The following is a 21,987-nucleotide window of genomic DNA, read 5'->3' on the forward strand; positions in this document are numbered from 1 at the left end:
TTCAAGTCTACTGCAATAATATGAGATTTACATAGTTTTAGGGCCTACTAAATTCGTTGTTTTCCACTTTTCCCACCAAAAACAAAATTGTCTCCCTTTTCAAATTTGGTTATTTGTTATATATGATTCACAGTTTGCCAAAGAGCATAATAACGGGTCGTTTGGTTTAAAGATTCCAAGGAACTTTGATGAAAGAGATTTGGATATCTTCATTAACATAGTAAATTCTAAATGACTTATACAATTTTCTCTCTCATCCACAAATCATTTTATTCCTCTAATTCAAAATCCATACATCGATCAATTATAAAAATTATATGGGTGTTCTTAAACTTTCATACTTTTTCATTAGAAATGTCATTCGATATACTTTCGACAAATTTTTAAATCCGAGAACAGAGCCCGTACGGCTAAGGCATTTGACTATGACACTCTATCACATATCACCTCCTATGACCGATCACACTTTATGGCCTATCACTCTCGTCATTTTACCGCCGCAACGCGCGAGTACGTGCTCTCGTATACATTAGAACAAGTTGACGTCTACTGTTAACAAAAGATTTAGTAATCAAAGACCGATTTAACCAATAACGAATGAAAATCATTTAAAAAACTTTAATACGACGAAAAAAGATCAAACAACGGATTAAGATTTTCTAAAGTTACTTCAACTTCATAGGTGTAGTTACTCCAACTTCACCTATAAAGTTAGAGTAACTTTAGATAATACTAATCCTCAAACAACGTTTGAGATTTTAATCGGAAAACATGATTTGAAAGTAGCCACACTAGACGTATATAAGAGAAGTAACTTAATAAGTCACGAAAGACATTTACTATAAATGTGATAAAATTCCATTTTTCTATAACTTAATAATAGGAAAACTTTTTTTTACTTGTAAATACGAGTATGAGTATGTGATAAAATTCCATTTTTCTCTAAACGTGAATTAGTTCTATAATATTTTTTGTTTTTAAAAGTGAGTTTTTTTAAATAGTCATCACATATTAAGATAATAAAGTGTGAATAAATTTTAGACTTTTTTAAATACGAGCTTTGTGGAAAAAAAAATCCACGCTTTCATAAAATGTAAACAAAAATATGTGAATAATTTGATATATGTTTTCGGAGTCATAGCAAAAGGGTTCGTTGTTATATGCCGGTAGCCTGTTAAAATAAGTTCAAAATACATAGAGGATAAAAAAAACAACAAATGTTTACCGCGCGCGGTTAAAAGTTTAAGTATATTATACCTCGATCTACTAGGTAATGAATTAAAGATTAATCTAAATAAAACTTCATCAAAAAGAATATTAAACTCTAATAGTAGAGTCTGGTGATATAACATTAATATTTCAATGTCTTGAAACCAAACTTGGCCAAACACAATTTACAACTTAACTCTTTAATATTTCAAAGTTAGTTGCAAACCCATCAAATAGACTTGCATATATATAGCTTGGAGACCATCATTTCAAGTACACATTCATTCATTTTCTTCTCTGCTTTAAAAAATACATATAATTGAAACTTCAAATGAAGATGTTTGGAGTTAAAACCTTAGTAGTAATTTTATTTTTACATGTAATGTTGGCATCGATGGCAACTGAAGCTGCGTCCGGTAATAAGGTCAAACGTATTAAGCCTCCTAAACCCGTGAAACCAGTACAAGAGCTTTTAACCTGCAAGAGTCGCAAAAGCAGGTGTTTCATGAAGCGTATCAAGTGTCCGGCTGAATGTCCTAAGGTTAAACCGAAGAATCCAAAAGACAAAGCGTGCTTTCTTGATTGTTACTCACCCAAATGTGAGGCCGTATGTAAATGTAAGTTAATATATCCAATCCTTTTGATATACAGGTTATTTCTCATATAAAATTTCACAAGCAATTACTAACATTATTCAAGATCAAGTACACATAGAACATTAATCATTTTGAATTTTTTGACACTTTTAATTATGTGTTATTTTTCATAGAATTTTCATTATGATTTCCCTTACATGATTGATATATAAAGATAAATCACAACTTCATAGTTCAAGTAATTGTTTTTCAACTAGAGAAAATCCTCATCTGACGATTAATATATGGAAACTAATACAAATTACTTTTATTGTGCATGTATAGCCCGTAAACCAAACTGCAATGGACCCGGGGCAGCATGCTATGATCCACGATTCATAGGTGGAGATGGAATAGTATTCTACTTTCATGGGAAAAGCAACGAGCATTTTAGTTTAATCTCTGATTCTGATCTCCAAATCAACGCACGTTTTATTGGACTTAGGCCTGAAGGCAGAACTCGCGACTATACATGGATCCAAGCGTTGGGTCTGAAGTTTGGTCAACATAATTTCACCCTTGAAGCAACCAAGGCCGAAAAATGGGATGATAATGTTGATCACCTTAAGTTATCATTCGATGGAAAGGAATTGATCATTCCAGAAGGCCATTCTTCTGAATGGAATTCGACAGAAGGAGAAATACAAGTGGAAAGGACTTCACCAACTAATAGCTTAATGGTTAATATACCGGATCTTGCTGAAATATCAGTTAATGTGATTCCAGTATCAGAAGAGGATAGTAAGATACATAATTATCAGATTCCTGAAAATGATAGTTTTGCTCACTTGGAAGTACAATTCCGATTCTTTGGTTTATCGTCTCAAGTTGAAGGGATTCTTGGAAGGACTTATCAACCAGATTTCATAAATCCAGCAAAACCAGGGGTGGCAATGCCGGTCATAGGTGGTGATGACAAATACAAGACTAGTTCACTTCTTGCAAGTGATTGTGCTCTTTGTGTGTTCTCTCCTGATAATGTTAAGGGTATTGAAGATGAGTCCCTAAAGATGGATTATGGAATGCTTGACTGCAAAGGTGGAGGGAATGGAATTACATGCAAGAAATAAGTATCTTCTTGCATATATATTGCTTTATTAATCTCTCTCTTAATGGTTGTTATTGTCTGGTATTGATTGATTAATTTGTGTTTAATTCATATTTATATGTGTGTGCTGTCTTTTATATGTATTTGATTATTTCTAGAAAAATATAATTTAAGAGTTCATCTCATGATCAATTTATCTACCAGTTTATCTCACGATGAGCCCCATATACTTTAGTCGTTTCAAACTAATGTTAAAGTAACACGTAAAGAAGCTGCCTATCCGAAAGCTAATAACTACATTAATCCCCAAATGACACTTTTAGCAATATTATGCGTGTATACTTGCATTAATACCATTGGATATATAGATAAATGGATTGGAGTTGTACCACAAAAGTAGACTTTTCCCAACCTTTTCAAACTTGAAGCTCACAAGCAGTGCTCAGAGGATCAGCTGGTTTAAACTATTAAGTAGTTCTTTTAGTTAATTAGATCTGTCACTCCGGGCTTGATAGTTCCTGAAGTACAATAAGAAGAAACGAAAACCATGAAAGTAATAACCGGGTTTGTGTCAGACACAATTCTTTAAACAGATCTTTTGTTTGTTCACCGGGTACACCTATCTATACCTTTGCGCTGGAACACTTGCTTAAGACATGGCCCCGAAATATGTCTAAATCAAGGGTGGGTCGCAATATTTTTGAGATGGAAACAAAATTAGTTTGAAAAGTTAAATAGTGTTGTAATAGTATACAATTTAGTATTTTCTTTTTCAAAGTATTTTTCCACACAAGTTATCCCATGATGACCATTACAACTTATTAATGACTATTAAAATATCGTTAACTGAATATGTTACATAGACTTTTTTTTTTCTTTTCATTAATCCATGAAGAATTAAGTTATGCTTATAACATGAATGACAACAAAGAATCAATTTTCTTTCATTCATTATGTGTATCCAAAACCCCCCATTTTAAAACTCGATATCTCATCTCATTCATCATATATATATCTTGTTTGAAAGCTTTCCATGCATCACTAATACACTCTACATATATATTACACGAGTACATTTTGTGTGTGTCCATAGTGAAAATTGCATTAGTTTACACTAAACTTTTCAAACAAAAATCGCTTTATAAGATTAGCTTGTTAGGTATTTTGCACGTGTTAATAGAAATTAGAAAGAAAGAAAGAAAAGAACTGATAAATCAATCATTTTAATAATTTATAGAAATTATTAATTTATCGAGACATTAATTTATCGAATATTAATTTATATAAATTATAATCGATATAAATAATTAAATAATTTATTTTAGTTAGTTTCCATATATAAAATTGGATAGTTTGTTACGCTTTTTCACACGTGTTAACAGAAATAAAAAAGAAAGGAAAAAAATCCGGTAAATCAGAGTCGGTGGAGGGTAACGAACCGGTAACCTATATATACGCTGCATTTGATCAAAATCAATTATCAATCTCAATTTTCATAATTTTGCTCAGATTTGCCCTTTTCTTTAATTTCGCAAACAACAACTTGTTGCTCTCTCTGATAATCAATTGCTCTCTGAATCAATCTCCTCTGCTGATAATATAATTCTTTATATATATATATATTTTGTTTGTATATTTGTTATTATTTTCAGGTACTACGGAAATGGCTTCATCGTCGTCTTCCTCTTCAATCGTAAGTTTTCTAGGGTTTTTTCCCCTCTTTTATTTTATTTTTATTTAATTGGTCAAATTCGTTGGATCATATTTTAAAGAATTAATAATCTTTTGAATGATAGATCAAAACTGCATCAGTTTTCTAGTTCTTTATAATAAAGAAAACATTTTATTTCATCATTATGATATGAAATATAATAAAAAGGACAAGAATGATAGTTATAGTATATAAAGTTATACATTTTTTTATAATTAAATTGAAAAAATTCCTTTTAAAAACAAATTTGTTCCTTGTATGTGATTAGGTCTCGATCGTATATCCGGCCTCTGCAGTGGTCATGAGCATCTTGAATGCGGTATGTTTTTTATTTCAAAGACTGAAATTTTCTGCAAAATTTCAACATTCTTTTACTTATTGTTTTCGTTTGTTTGTAGAGTTTGTTCTGTAACAGTATTAGCACTTTTCTTTTCGTGCTGTGCTGTCATGTGACTGTTCTTTCTGGAGTTACCATTTTACTTGATTCAATGGGACCCAAGGAAGAGATGACACCCCTTGAGAAAAAGGATGTCGATGCTCATATGATCGATCGGATTTCTGTTTCTACGCCGCTTTATGAAAGAATGCATGTAGACATGGATAAAATCTCTTCATCTTCATCTCATCCATCAATTGTAAGTTCTGTCTCTTTTAATTTTTTTCGTTAAGGTTTCATTTTGGTGATGTGGGTACTAGTTTTTTGTGTTATAGATTATTTTGATTTGTTTCAACGGGTCAAATGGGTTGGGTCAGAGCTGTTTTAAAAGGGGAACGGGTCAAATGGAGTGAATTTTCGTCTTTTTAAAAGCAAAATTTGAAATTATTGATTACTATCTAGTTTTGTAGATCAAAACTACATGAGTTATACATTTCTTTTTTTTGTATATAATTATGAAAGGGACAAAAAAATGTTTTCAGATACGGCCCCAATGGTGGATACGTAAAAAGCCCACGTAGGGGGTATTGAGCACATACGGGGTTAGATAACGGGTTACAGTTGTTCTTTTTCGTATGGGTCAATTGTCAAAGCTGTCTGGGTCGAGTTAGTTGACCCTAAAGAATGTTGAATGTTATTATCTTAATAAAAATAATAAGCTTTTTGATTACATCTCAAATCCAAAGAATTAATCACATTGGTTTTTCTATGCTAATAAGCAAGGAAAGGGCTTGCTTAGTCTAAAGCATTAAACATCAGTTTTGAGTAGTTATACAATAGCCGTAAGGTTTTTGGCCATTGGGGGCATTCCCCCCAGTTAGTCCTGAATAGATCCGCCTCTGCCTGACCCGAACGACCCGTTCAACATATGCTATTTAGGTCAATTGGTTTGGGTCCACACAAAACAAAGTAAAAAAATTAGAGGTAAAAGGGTAGCAACTTAATATTTTTGAAAGTTGTCCAAATTCTGTTTCTAACGCATTTAATTCTTTAACTTGTTATATTTAAAAGTGCATAGTTTCTTACGAAGTTGTTGTATATGGTTTTTTAATTAGGTGTTGGGTACCACATATCTACCCGTGCCTGCCCGAGAACAGAAAATCCCTGCTCTAATATCACAGAAGTCCACCATTGTGGTCAGAAAAGTTCCAGTCCATACTCAAGAGTCACCAATATGTAAATCCTCTACGCTTGAGGTCAAGCTACCAATTCCTGCCAAGAAACCACCGCTCCCTGCCATTATGACGAAAAAGACGCTAGTTCCAACTAGGGAAGTGCCAATAAGTGTATCCTCTACTTCTGTGCGTAAACCGTTGGACTGTGCCAATAAACAGCGGGTCCCTGTCCAAACATCACTGGTTTGTACCCAGAAACCACGGGCCCCTGTCCAAACACTACCGGCCCCTACCCAAAAACCACAGATCTCTGCCCAAAAACTACATGTCACTACTCAAAAACCTCTTCCTGCCCAAAAACCACAGGTTGCCCAAAGTCTGGGGGTCCCTGTCCAAAAACAAGCCTCTTCCCAAACATCAAATGTCGCTATCCGAAAACCGCATGTCCCTACCCAAAAACCAAATGTCCGTGCCCAAAAAGTACGGGTCCCTCACCAAAAACTGCTCCCGTCCCAAAAACCACGAGTCTCTGCCCAGAACCTACGTGTACCTGCCCAGAAACCGCTCCCGGCCCAAAATCCACAGGTTGCTACCCAAACTCTGTGGGTCCCTGCCCAAAAAACCCCCTCTTCCCGAACAACACAGGTTGCCACCCAAAAACTGCGAGTCCCTACCCAAAAACCAAGGATCTCTGCCCAAAAACGACATGTCCCTGACCAAGACCCGCTCCAGTCCCAAAAACCACAGGTTGCTACCCAAAATCTGCGGTTCCCTGCCCAAAACCTGCACTCTTCCCAAAAATCACAGGTTGCTACCAAAAAACCACAGGTCTCTGCCCAAAAACCACGATTCTCTCCCATCCTGGCTAGAAAACCGTTGGTTCCAATTGTCGAATTGCCATCACGTGTTTCCACTACTTCTGAGATCAAACTGCCACATGCTAAAAAACCTCGTAAATGTGTTTCTTCTACTTGTGAGCTCAAACGACCAGTGCTTCAATGGAAGTTCTAAACTCAAAGCATTTTTTGACCTGGTATGTTCTATTATGGATGACTTTGCTATTGTAGATGTCTGTTAGTTGTTGAAAGCTTACTTTTTATACATTTACATATGGTGAACAGGGCTTGCAGCTGAGTTACAAGCAAAGCCGTACTACCTATACAGACAAGGGATGTTCCAGTATGCATGATTTTGCTATATTAGGTAGATATTAATTGCTTTAGGAGTTAAGGCTTACTTTTCTACTTGTATATGTAGGCAATAAAGAGTGCATGCAGCTCAACATATCATGTTCAGTTGTTAGATGTGGGACCAACTTCAGTTATAGCTAAGCAGATATAAGGGTCCGGTATGTAATTTTTGAAAATTCCCTCAAACATACACTTCACTGTTCTTGAGTAATGACTTGGTAACAAGGTATAAACTTGGATTTTAGTAGACTTAGGTAAAAGCATAAACAAGATAAATGTTTGAACTTTAAATGCCAAAATAATCCTATCAATAGTAAAAGAACAATGGTGGACAGCTTGTGGTTCACTTGTTTGGGCCTTTGGGAATCTTGTTTAGTTAGAAACAAGCAAGTATATCTGTTGGGATTGCACATTTTAAGAATTCCTCTTGTATGTTTACTTGTGCAATAATTGTGTTTGACAATGTTGGCCTCGATAAATGTTTTTTCAGTACTGTGAAATGGTAACGAACATCAGGTTATAGGTTTGGGTAAGTGAAATAGTCTCTTTGCAAGTGAAAGAAAATGTTTGTGCATAAATACTTCTTTTAATCCCCATAAATTCAAAGATATTTATGTGTAAAACGTTGTTGCTCTTTGGTAGTCCGCTTAAGTACTATGATTTAAATCTTACAAACTGTGTCCACATTTCTGGTTTTTTAGATATTAAAGGCATCGAGCTAGAAAGTTCTGTCAAGGACTTGTTGTTCAGACATGCCAGATACCCATTTTAAAGAAGTGATTTTAATCTTACAGACTAGATGATGGCGTCTTGCAGGTGTTTCGTGATGTTAATGGTGTCGTGCTGGAAACTTCTATCAAGGAGATGTTATTGTTCAGCTTAGCTAGATACCCTTTCGAATATATTTCTTCATAACTCATAAGGCAATTTACATGGAATTTTCCACATCCTGTCATTGCTGTAAGTGTTTCCATTTCATTTTTTAAATGCTAAAGAGGAGTTGTTATGGCATCTCTGCGTGGATTATGTTCCATCTTATCACTTCTTGAAAGTTTTCATTTTTCATTAAGTAGTGTTGACTGAATTGTGTGCTCCAATAAAGTTTTAGAGCTAATATGCATGCTATATCCAATAATATTTTTACTTGGTAATTTGAGTATCTAGAAAACTATTACGGGGTTCAACATCATAGCTTACTTGTGAAGTTCAATAATACTTTTAATCCTTTTGGCAGGGAACCAATTTTTTGTAGCAGTCATTTATGCCTATTGTAAGCTGTTTTCACTAAGATCTATCTCGTCACAACAGTAAGAATTTTTTCCTTGGTTTCATTCCGTTATTTCTTATCTATTTTGGAATGGATATAGATAATATACAAATTTACTTATGCCTTAATGGTTTCGTTCATCTGTATTGCTGATTGTTCAATATTTGTGCTTGTACTAATGGTCTCTATCGCGACATTCGTAGGCATTCATTGGGCATTCCACAGAAGATGACCCATGCAAATCCAGAGACCGTTCTCCCTGCCATCCATCAAATGCTTATTATCGAGATAGATTAATTGGGCTTTACTCCTATTCCATAGTTTTCCAACTAACTTAATTTTCGATAATCCTGCCATACTACATCTGTTCATAGATCCAGTTTGCTTGAGTTTGTTATGCCTGCTACATTATTGAGAGATTATTGTTGGAATCTGAAGTTCTGTATTTGTATTCGCAGATGACGTGGAGGAATGTGGCTGTCATCCCCAGTTCTTTAATAAAGGGCCAGCTCCAGGTATGTCAAAATAAGAAAAACTTTGAACAGGCACTTCACTTTATATTTAAAGCATGATTTGGATTTAGTGCATATGCATTAGGAATGGTTTGACACACTTGGCATAGTAAGTCTAAGCTCTGTTTGTTTAGGATTTATTAACACTTAACATATCCAAGAATCAAAGATCTGATCTGGATAGCTTTTAGTTTTGTTAGACACTGTTGCTAGGCTCAGGTATAGGTCTGGCCCATTAAATCTAGGTTCACATGTTCAACTGGTCTGACCAATTGGATTGTTTTAAAGTTGTTGGATTAAGCTCTCTTATCTCACTCCCACCTTCTGTAAGAATACAAAGCTACCAACTCTATCTTTTGTAGGTTTGAACAAACCTCCAGTTGTAACTGGTCCAGTAACAAGTGGGTAGAACTGATGGTATGGCCTTTTCCCGGTCTGACCAAGCAGTTCAGGCTGCATTCAAAACAACCACCCTTACAAAAGATGAACACTTTAGCACCTCTACCACATAGTTTCTCATTCAACTACCTGCAATAGTTTCTCATTCAACTACCAAGTAAAAATGAACATAGGATGAGTTTTTAATTCAAGTGAGTTTATTTTACTCAACTTTTCAGTATTTTACTTTGAATTTAATATTTGTGTCTTATTTGGCCGCTGTTCTAGATTTGGCAACCTCCATAAATGGTCTGGTTTGAGGTTATATGTTGTTTCGTTTTTGCTTGTGAAAGCTCAATAAAATTTCTATTGTCTGTTTTTTTCAAACATCACTTGATAGATCCAGTTTTCATATTGAGGCTCATTAAGTTTATCTTATCTTTGTGTGTGTTTTTTCTTATGTGACTTCATGGACTGGATTTGCTTGCTAGTATTTTGGTTTCACCGTATTTCATCTTGGCATGTTCTCATGTTCTCGAGTCTTAAGTAGTTTCTATGTTTTAAATTAGAACTTTTATGCATCGGCTAGTTTCTTACTAGTCATTTTTAGTTTTTATTTTTAATCAAATTATTTTTAGTTTTTATTTTTAATCAACTTTATGGAGCTGTTTATAGAATAGCTTGAGTTTAATGATCATTAATAGAATAACTTGATAAGTATATGTGTTTTTATAAATGAGTTGATAGATTAGTTTTTTGCTTGTTATCTTGATTCATTTTGGTTTGTTCTCTTGTTATGTGGTTATTATGGTTTATATGCTTTATAACTTATTTTATAAGAATACATAAATGTGCCCTCATAAATATCGAGCCAGGGTAATTCCCTTTACCCAAAAATTGTGCCTACATAAATTTTAGATCGTAAAATTGCTTAATTAGTCTAGGTTTGTCTGAGATATCCTTTATTAGTTGTGATGCTCATCAAATCTTTATCTATCTGGTAAGATTTGTGTTTTCGACAGACTAAATTAGCAGTAAAGAACTTTTCCCATTTGAATGGCGTCCTGCAGCATACACATTGGGTACTTGCTGTTTAAACTTTATGCAACTCTAAGCTCTACTTGTTTAGGATTTTTAACACGTTAAATGTTACTTGTCCACAGACAAACAAGGATCTGATTTATATAGCTTATAGTTTTTCTTAGACACTGTTAGGTTCACATATGGGTCTGGCCTAATGAATCTAGGTTGACAGGTTCCACCGGTCTGGCCGGTTAAATCAGAAGAGTGAAAACATATCCAATTTTACCATAAAATCAGCTTGAACTGGTTCACTGCTTGGTTCTTGGTTTGACCAAGCTGCCAGTTTTGACTGGTCCGGTAACAAGTGGTGTAATCATTCAACTAGAACCATTATCGCGGCCATTTTCCCCGTCTGGCCAGCCAATCCAGATTGGGTTTTTAACATCCCCCCTTTTTAGTTCCCTGTCATGGTCATTTTACTTGGTTGATCTAACTGAATATAAATTTTGTATCTTGTTTGGCCTCTGTTTTAGATTTGGCACCCCCATATTTTAAAGTTGGTTGAGAAACCATATAGTCTACTTTGAGTTGATGCATCGTTTGCTTTGTCTTTACTCGAGTAGCTCGTTAAATTTTCTATATTCTGTGTTTTCACGCACGATTGACACTTGATATACTAATGTTCTTATAGTATTTGCTGTCTACCTAAGTTTGCAACTTTCAAGTTTGTAAAACAATTGAATTGACTCTGAGTTGGTTGATCATTTATACCTGTAATTTTCATTGCATTTATGCATTTGGTAAGGATACATGTTTTCTTATGAGTTGGTAGATCAGTTTTTGGTGTCACTGTAAATTATCTTTGGCATGTTCTCATGTCACTCTAGACTTGGAATTTAGATATATACATGAACCCTAATTCATCAAACTTTGTGCTAATAGAAATACATTGAGTTGATTAAACGGATTTTACTTGTGAAACATAATAACTTTTTCTGTTCATAGCATAAGTATTCTATATTAGTTGTTGGACTATGCTTTTGCTTGCTATAGTAGTTTTTCTTATCTCTGTATGTTTTTACTTATGCGATCTCATTGACTGGATTTTATTTGCCAATATTTTGCTGTCACTGTATTTCATCTAGGCATCTTCTCATGTTATCGAGTCTTGCGTGGTTTTTATGTTTTACATTGAGCTGGAATTTACACAAATATAAGTGCACCCGATATATCCAACTTCTTGGGGCTGTTAATTAAATAGCTTTAGCTAAATGACCATTAATAGAGTAAGTAAGTATTTGTGTTTTCGTATATGAGTTGATAGACTAGTTTTTTGCTTCTTGTTGTTGGTTTTCAATTTGATTTATTTTGTTTTGTGGTCTTATGTGTTTTATTTAAACTTAGTTTATAAGAACACATAAATGTGCCCGCATATATTTTAGTTTGTAGAATCGATTTATTAGACTAGCTTTGTTTGTAATATCTTTTATTAGTTGTGATTTTCATCGAATCCTTATTTGTCCTGTTAGGATTGTGTTTTAGATGTGCCAGTTTTTTGTTCTTTTAATTATTATTTCTTTTCACTTGTCCAAACACATAAATGTTCGTCATAGAAGTAACTCGTAGATCTATTGTATAGTTTTGGTTGATATGTTTTGTGTTTTGTTCATATTATTGTATCTTTTCACTTATCCAAACACAGACTGTGCCCACATAATTGTAAGTTTGAAGAATCGTTTAATTAGACTATGTGTGTTTGAGATATCCTATATTAGTCTTGGTTGATTTGTGGTCTTTTTAGACTTGAACCAAACATAGCGCCACCATATGTTTAAGTTTGTACAATAGCTTGATAGGCTGATTGCGTAAATATACTCGTTATGAGTCTCTATTATTTTCTTACTGCAATTATTATTGGGAATGCATAGTTTCTATGTTTATAGACCGTTTATAGTCCTAGTTTGAGCTGATAGATCGATTTCTGCTTCGAAATCTCATTATATAATATCACTTATCAATCGGGACCTTTTGGGTAAGGACCTGTGTTTTCATGCATGATTTGATTGACTAAGTTTTCCTTGTTATAATCTGCTCCCTTTATTAACTTCCTTGGTCTGCTTACAAGCTATATAGTCATGATTTCTATGTTCTATCTTAGCCTTGGGCTTATGAACACATGAATGCATTCCTAAAAGGTCTTGACTAGTTTTGGTTGATTAATCTATATTTATCTGTTGCTTTTGAAGCGCATTATATCTTTTATTTATCTAGCGAGTATATAACAGTTGATTGACCACTTTTTTTTTCTCTTTTTCTTTACTTGAGCAAACACGTAAGTAGCGACACATTAGGTAGACAAGTTTGAGTTGATAGCCCGATTCTTCTTATGTTAAGGTGTTAAATTATTCTTGATATCTATGTATTTATAAATGAGCAGGTAGACCTGCTTTTCATGTTATTATCTACTATTAATATAGTTTATCTTGGCATGTTCTCATGTTTTGTAGTTCATTCTTTGATTTATTTTTAATTATACTAGGATTATACAGGCACTTAAAGGTACACCCTATATTATATCTGTATAACCACTTGTAAGGCTAGGGTAAAAGTTGATAGGCTCCTTTTTGCTTGTAAAGCTTAAAAAAATATATTGACCTGGTAAAGATATGTGATTAGATGAGCACATAAATGAAGCCCATGTATCGAATTTTGTAGAAGGGTCCAATATACTAGTCATTATTGATATACCATTACTAATTGCTTTTTAAGCTTATCAAATCATCTGTCTATTAGGTAAGGATTTGTGTTTTCATGTATGAGTTATAGACTAGGTTATGTGGATCTCATGTTCAGTATGTATAATTCATCTTTATTTTGTTCATGTCATGTAGTATCGTTAGCATAGGAATGTACATAATCAGATAGTAAAATCATTATTTAGACTAGTTTTGATCGATTTATTGAGTTTGTTTTTTGTTGTTTGCTTGGGGGGGCTCATTAGCTTTTGTGCTTGTTGACACAAAGTTACTGCCCTAAAGTCAAAAACTCGAACAAGGCAATCTGGCATTAGAGAGCTACATGTGGTTCTAGTTAGTATAAAAATGTGGTTGGAAGAACAATGGGATGTTGTGTATGATGGTTGTATATTGTGTCATTTTTTTTTTTTTGGTAAAAGGGGTTACCCTGGTTAGACTATTGTGAGTCATTTTATTCCCTGAAAAACTGATTAGAAATTAAAACCCTGCCCTATCCTGTAAGTCTGATGTATTTGAAATTCAGGTCAACACTTAAATTTGGGGTGTGGAGATCCTCTCCTATAAGTCATTTAATTGATCTTTAGATGGAATTTTTTAAATAGTTTAATAATCAACATAGTTATAGACCTATAGACTTATAGTCTGTTAGAATATATATTGCCAAACAATATAAGTTTTTTACTATCTTCTTTTGCCACTTTATCTATTGTCCTGGCCAGAACAAATTGCCAAACACTTGAATAAACTTCTGATTCTTGCATATTTAAACAGCAAAGGCACATTCAAACACCGTTACCTGCAACTTATTTACTATTGCATCGATTCCACGAGTCTTGGAATAGACAAAACAGTTTGGTTAGTTGGGTTGAGTTAATCTAAGAGTATAATGTATGTACTTGGTCATTTACATGATGACTTTTTCTCTGATTATCGACGAATGAAACTGTATTATGTTTACCTCTAATTTGTTAGAAAATTATAAGGAAATGAGGTAAAGTACACTTGTAAATCAAGTTTGATAAGTTTTTTTTGTTGAGGCCTTCAATTTTAAAATTAGTATTTAATATTAGCTGACCTAAGTTGCCGCTTTGAATGGATTTATGTTTGGAATGTTACCTTTTTGGGCAATATTTGCACCTTTGATATATGAACTTGTGGTCTTCACTCCTGTATGCAAGCTCTTAGGAGGCACCTTTTGTTTAGTTTCTAGATTGTGTCTGTATGTGCAGTGTATTAGATGGTTGCATCAAACTTCAGCTTTTGGCTCATGTATCGAATTTTATAGAAGGGTTCAATATACTAGTCTTATTGATATAGCATTACTAATTACTTTTTAAGCTTATCAAATCATCTGTGTATAAGTGTATTAGGTCTGGATTTGTCTTTTCATGTATGAGTTATAGACTAGTTTATGTGTATCTTATGTTCACTACATATATAGTTCATCTTAATTTGTTCATGTCATGTAGTATCGTTAGCATAGGAATCTACATAATTAGATAGTGAAATCAGTATTTAGACTAGTTTTGATTTATTGAGCATTTTTTTTGTTGCTTGGGGAGATCATTAGCTTTTGTGTTCATATATAATTAGATAGACCAGAATTTTCTATTATTGTTATTATTATTATTTATTTCTGCTTTTTCCAACGCATGACATATACAATTATTGAATAAACCAGTTCAAGTTATTTGCTTCTGAAGGTGGTTAAAAAGTTTTTTTTTTCTTTTCATCCATGTAGTAGTCATTGCATTGCATCTTCAGTGAATGCATCCTCATCGGCCTGTTTTTGTTTAGCATGTGTTTCACATGCTTATTATTTCCTTTCTGTACTTTGTTCTTATGTTTTTTAAGTCATGCATCACTTCAGTGCTAAAGAGTAAACATGTAATACTGCTTTTCAAGAGACATTTGTATATTGTGATTCCATCGACTAATGAAAACTTTGCTTTGACGTGGAGTTGGCGTACATCTCTTAAGTGAAGATTGGCAGCATACTTTTTGGGTTCAAAAGTTAAATTATTCCTAGTTCTTACTTTTGTTGTTTTACTTCATTCTTATGGTTGTAATTATCCTTTGTACGGAAGTATTAATAACATCAAGTTTATTCGATTCTGAATAACCACAAAGATGGTGGAAAGAACTCTATAATGATGGTTTTTGAATGACTTTTGCCTGGATTTAGCTACTAATATACATGGTAATTATTAGGTGTTGTTGTATAATTGTCTGATAATGTACATGGTGTTGTATAATGGTGGAAAGAATTCTATAATGATGGCTTTTGAATTACTTATCCTTGCTCTTTAACTTAATTGTATTTAGCTATTAAATTTCTTTTATACAAGTTTATTGGACTTTGGTGCTTGTAAGTTTGTCAAACATACCCTAAACCAAATTTGATTGATATAACTTTAGACTTTAGACAACAATACTTCGTTTGAAGCTTGAAGCAATAAATCTAAGGGAAAATGATCACTTTACCTAAGCTTAGATATTATTACTTTAAAAAAAGTTACAAATTAAACCTTTGAATTTGATAAATATATATAGCCTTCTTGAATTTTACATAACCTTCTCTGAATTTTACATAATTCCCTTCTGCTTTACCTAAGATAGCTATTGCATGCTTTATTTAACATTTTCGTTAATTTTTGAGTAATGATATCAAAGCAATAAAATCAACTGATACGTTTGTTTTTCGGCATGATCTTCTTCTTTTTATTGACAAATGTTACACGCCACATAGATATCAATCTCAATAAGAGATAGACAGATAGATGATACACTGATTGGTGATGTAAAAGTCACCTTTGATAGTACGTTTTGAGTATATCCTTAGAGTGAGATTTGATCTTTACAAAAAGTCAAATTTATAATCATTTGATCATATCGGTTGATTGGATATATGGCCATACGGGGTAACAGAATCTAACCTTATGTTTTGGTATATAAAATAAAATGATTTACTAATTCATGATAAGATATATGGAATTATAAAAGCAATGATGCATTATATATATATATATATTCAAAATGTTTGAGAACTTTTTTTTTGTGAGAACCTTTGAGAACTTTTCAAATCAAGCCCAACCGATGATTATTTTTTACATGAAAATTGTTTTTTGATTGTTTTCTAAATAACTTATGTATAATTTTGAAGTTTATAATAGTTTGGAGGCATGTATTATCATCCGTTATACAATTATGTGGAAATTTGGATTCTTGATTTCATGTGCACGAATATTGCTATGATTAAATGTGATCGACTTGCATATATGTGATCATAGCAATAGAAGTTTTTGTCGGTTTTGTCAAAACATAAAAGCAATGATGCATTATATATATACATATATATATATATATATTGAAAAGTTATTTTGAGAACCTTTTTTTTGTGAGAACCTTTGAGAACTTTTCAAATCAAGCCCAACTGATGATTATTTTTTACATGAAAATTGTTTTTTGATTGTTTTCTGAATAACTTATGTGTAATTTTGAAGTTTATAATAGTTTGGAGGCATGTATTATCATCCGTTATACAATTATGTGGAGATTTGGATTCTTGATTTCATGTGCATGAATATTGCTATGATTAAATGTGATTGACTTGCATACATGTGAAAAGTGACTGGTTATCTAGTGATAGTCCCATAAAAAAAAAATTTGTCGGTTTTGTTTCCTATAATAAAGAAGTTTTTTTTTCAAACCCTAAAAAAGGTATTTAGGACAAGTTGAAAGACTTTCTAATCAAATAACCTTTTTTTTTTATTTTTTATGAGGATGGTCCTTCTTAAACCATATTTTTAACCAAAGATCTTGCAAGATGTTACTGAGGTGATGTTTAAAGTTTCATTTAGTCATCTTGTATATTGTAATAATGTAATATATAATGTGTATTGTTTGAGGATTATTCAATTACCTTGGAATTCATGTATTGTTTTGATAATTATCCTTTTAATTAGCGCATAGAACGATGGGGTTATCGATAGATTTTGGGAATTTTCTTTTGTCTTCATAATTCTGGAGCTATGAGGTTTTGCTTTTTTTTCTTAGTTTGATTCTTTGTTTTTGTTTTGAAATTACGCATATGGGAATTTTTCAGAAGTAAAGGGGAAGCTGCCACATGGCAGTTTTTTAAAGAATTTTCAAGTAGAAAACCTTGCTTTATTAGGAAGAGAGATTTTATAATGCTTATATTCATGTTTGGAATTAGGTTTCATTTTAACCGTTTTTAATTTATTGTATATTAATTAATTTAAGCTAATCACTATTTTTTTATGTTTTTAATAAATATGATAATTAAAATAAAAATTGATCAAATACGTTTTAAGTTTGTTTTGCTTTCAAGTGCTTGTGTTTTTGTTTGCGTGAGTTTTGTTAACTTTTTGAAAAATTATATGTTTTGAATGTAAAATAATAAATCTATTGAAGTGATTATTTTTCTTATGTTATTGTCATTTATTATTGTCGTTAATATTGATCATTTAATTTGTTCGATTTGTAAATTAAACCCAATATGTCATTTTTAAACTACATTTACCTTTTATGAATGAATAGATAAGACAAGTTTCAATGAAATGGATGTAAATTTGTATTGGGGGGAATTGTTACTTTTTATGTATGTTACCATCAAAGCTTGGTCTTTTATTATGTCAAATTTACTGTATTAGGAGGGTCAGATAACGGCTTCTATAAGAAGAAATAAATGATAACTCAGTGGCAAAATGTGATGACCAAGGGTGCAACGATGATTGGTCATGATTTCTTTATGTTTAGCAATACATATTTTATGTCATGTTATTATTTTTCATATTTATTTCAAAGAAGTTAGTTTGAAATTACACCTTACTTTGTATTTACCGTTTTTCTAATGTCTTGCCTTTTTAATTCTCCAGTGTGTAGTGTGCTACAAATGAGCATCTACTTTCCTCTTTCTTTTAACAGGATTCAAGCATGTCGTCTTCATGACCAGATTTCATATTCGGAGTCCTATCTTTAGCACTAAAATCATATCTTTTAAGGGTTGCATTTTGGTCTATGGGTCGAAGCAGACCGTGTTCTATTATAAATGGGTCATATAAGAAAATAGTTTTCCAAAGGATGACAAATGGATTCTATCAGGCGGGAGTCACGATAATCTATCTTTATTGCATACAACCATATTAACATAAATTCTTTTAGAAAAAAGAAGTTATTAACATATATATTTGATCATGTAGTCGTGGTACGAAGAGAATTATCAGCCAATGGTTCTTCAGTGAATTTAAATGTTATACAAGACTTTTCAAGAATTTAGGTTGGTAATAGGTGGTCAAAGTTATGAAGATTGGTGTTGATATAATTATCTATAGATTTTAATTTATATATTTATAGATCTTAATATAAAGCAATAATTGCTACCTTAAAAATAAATTACCCAAACTTTGTTGATACATGATCCCGTGATGACAATGTGCATATACTCAAAACCTTCCGTTTATGTTATAAGGTTTAAATATATTTGCAAATTTTCCTTTGAAATAAGATTTAATACTTTGATTTAAGATAGTCTTGTGCAACGCACGAGTATCACCTAGTTGGATACATATGTCAAGTGAGAGAGATCGGTTCGATTTTTATGGTTGTCCAAATCATGTGGCTATTAGGTGAAGGTATTTCACTGGCATCAAAACTTTAAAGGGATGTTATAACGGATATTTCATTGGCATCAAAAATCTTCTTTTTAACAAAAAATAGAATGATTTTCAAACAAAAGCCAATACTATCGAGGATATGCTTAAACCTGGAATCATTTTGGCAAAAATTTATTATAATGAATGCTATACAAAATAGTTAAGCTTAAATCTTAGCTATTCGGAAACTTTGATATTTTTATGAACACATATACGACACACGTTTAATGAATCTATGATAGTTGCAACTGATGCTTTGGATTATGTTATTGGCGGAATTGTGTATGTGCTTTGATTTTGGGATATTGTTTTTGTTTGATTAATCAATGATAACAAAAACGGGAATGACTTCTTTTGTTGACGTTGGGTAATACAACATAGCATAGATTGGATTATAATAGTTATGGAATATGTTTTTTTTTTTTTTTTCGGTTTCTGAATTTGGTAGTAATATAATAAGGTATTCAAAGGGTCCTACGTACCAGAAACAAGGTAAAGTTATTTTGAAAACTTTCTTTTTTTGTGAGAATCTTTGAAAACTTTTCAAATCAAGCCCAACCGTTGATTGTTCTTTACACGACAATTGTTTTATGACTGTTTTCTGAATAACTTATGTGTAACTTTGAAGTTTATAATTGTGTGGAGGCATGGATTATCATCCGTTATACAATTATGTGGAGATTTGGATTCTTGATCACATGTGCACGAATATTGCTATGATCACATGTATGCAAGTCGATCACATGTAATCATAACAATATTCGTGCACATGTGATCAAGAATCCAAATCTCCACATAGTTGTATAACGGATGATAATCCATGCCTCTACACAATTATAAATTTCAAAATTATACATAAGTTATTCAGAAAACAATCAAAAAATAATTTTCATGTAAAGAATAATTATCGGTTGAGCTTGATTTTAAAAGTTATCAAAGGTTCTCACAAAAAAAAAAATTCTCAAAATAACTTTTCATATCAAAACCAAACCATTTGGTATAGGATTTCACTATTTCAATATCAGTTCAACATCGTATTAAACCCGTTTTGTATTTTTCTTTTTGTTCCATCTCCTTGGTCGTAATGGTATGTGTGCTTATCGATGAAACAAAAGTTGTGGGTTTAATTCCATTGTAGAAAATAAATAAGTTAATTGTGTGTAGATGTATATCAATTTGACTTGAAAAATATCCACAAATCTATATTCTAAGAGTACATTTGGTTGTTTAAAATGTTTTCAAGTTTCCATTTTTAATTTTGTAAAAATGAAAAGATTTTTTTATTTCTGTAAAACAAATGAAATTTTTTTTAAAACACGTTCTAATTTGTAAATGTTATTTTCAATTTTCATTTTAGAAAACCTAAACACATGTTAGAGATGTGATGGGAAAGGGGAGATGGAAAATAAAAATAAAAAACAATGAAAAGATGTTTTCAAGTTTTTTATTGAATAGTAGAAAATATTTTTTTTTTGTTTTTTTAAAAAAAACCTATCATTAGAACACGTTTTCAGCTTTTTAACGTTTTCTTAAAAAACACAAAATAGAAAACAGAGAGTGTTTTCCATAATCAAACGCTCCTAAAATATACAGATGTTTTTATAACTAGTTCTATCTTCTAGCTGTTAAAACTAGTATATTTTTTTATAAACCGAATTGATTTTGTTATATGTTTTCATCTAAAACTAGTTGCAACATCCGCGCCTCGCTGCGGGTGACGAAGTTACAAAACATGAAAACAATGTAAGCACACTCCTGCAGGGTCTTAAATAGAGTAGTTGCCATTGGCGTAACCACCTCTTTAATTTGTCATCAACTTTATGCTACACAAAAGATAGAAGTACCGTCAAGCTAGTTGACATTCACATAGCTAGTCATATAATTAACAAAAATTAGCTATAAGATATCTATTTTATAGAGCGAGCGTCAAAGTTAACCGATTTTTTTTTATAGAATAAACGATGTGCAAAACATAGCGATGGAGTACTTATTCGTAGTTGCGGTGTCATAGGAGGCTATTATCTTGCCACTGGGGTGTTAGCCTAGTGGTTAGGAGGTTTTCCACAAAGTGGTTTCCTCCTGGGGGGTCTCAGGTTCGAATCCTGCCACATGCAAATATGGTGAGGGGCTTTAGCAATGCTATACTCTTCTAACACATGAGGAGCAAACCCTTTAGGGCATTGTCAGGAGATGAACCGGCGTGGGCGCATTCGCGTGGGGTGTTAGCCATTTATCCGTTACTGCCTTTAAAAAAAAAAAAAAAGAGGCTATTATCTTGACACGTCTCTTATCGTCATGGTTGGCAACACTATTTGGAAACTGGAACCTTATTTGATCAGACTTGTAAAGCTAATACATTCATAAACAAAACTTCCATGTTAGCACCACAATAACCACAATTGCTTTTAAAATCTTCAGGTGGGTTCAATTTCAATAAGGTGTCATTGCATCGACCAGTTTCTTTTAATGTCCATTGCCATTTTCACCATTTAATGGAAGACATACACAACCTTGAAACGAAAGACAGGAAATGCTATAGCTAAACAATTACAAAGAGCACTAAGTGACATAAAACTAATACTCAAACAATTGCCAAGAACACTCTTTTGCCTGCTGATCTTCTTTTTGTTTGGATCCAAAGTGTAACAATTAATATTTATATAGGTTCCAACCATAAGGAGCATTACATCAAACACATGGTGGACATAACCCATATCTATCTATCTATCTATCTCCATTTTATTGAATCAAAACCACAAAAATAGTCAAAGAATACAACAATCAAACAAATCACATGTTCTTCTAGGCTTACGATTTGAAAGTGGAGATGATTTGAAAAGGATAAACATATTCTTGTAGGCTTATGAAGAAAGAAGTGAAAACAGATGGAATGGAGATAGGGAAGCGGAAAAGAGAGAGGCAGTGATTCAAAGAGCTACGAGGGAGAAAAAAAAAAAAGAAAAGTAAAAACATCATACGTGTATGACTCTCATATGTGAGTATAAACTACTCGTATTAAGTTATATCTATGG

General features: G+C 32.5%; 1 protein-coding gene and 1 long non-coding RNA gene across 2 annotated transcripts; both read left to right on the top strand.

Annotated features, from left to right (window-relative positions):
* Positions 1-1,515: 1,515 nt before the first annotated feature.
* On the top strand, positions 1,516-3,026 carry LOC122598486. The gene is made up of 2 exons (XM_043771080.1): positions 1,516-1,826; positions 2,130-3,026. Exons 1-2 carry the CDS (start codon positions 1,541-1,543, stop codon positions 2,912-2,914), a joined length of 1,071 nt encoding a protein of 356 aa, XP_043627015.1. The 5' UTR covers positions 1,516-1,540; the 3' UTR covers positions 2,915-3,026.
* A 5,552-nt stretch (positions 3,027-8,578) lies between these two features.
* LOC122598337 lies at positions 8,579-15,556 on the top strand. The gene is made up of 3 exons (XR_006323597.1): positions 8,579-8,651; positions 8,815-9,126; positions 15,135-15,556. It is a non-coding gene; the product is annotated as an uncharacterized LOC122598337 (long non-coding RNA).
* Positions 15,557-21,987: the final 6,431 nt, after the last annotated feature.

This window comes from Erigeron canadensis, chromosome 4, assembly GCF_010389155.1.
Source record: "Erigeron canadensis isolate Cc75 chromosome 4, C_canadensis_v1, whole genome shotgun sequence".
NCBI lineage: Eukaryota > Viridiplantae > Streptophyta > Magnoliopsida > Asterales > Asteraceae > Erigeron > Erigeron canadensis.

Coding starts and splice junctions, on each gene's coding strand:
- LOC122598486 (XM_043771080.1), top strand. CDS start 1,541: ATGAAGATGTTTGGAGTTAAAACCTTAGTAGTAATTTTATTTTTACAT. Junction 1,827..2,129: donor ATGTGAGGCCGTATGTAAAT/GTAAGTTAATAT, acceptor GTGCATGTATAG/CCCGTAAACCAAACTGCAAT.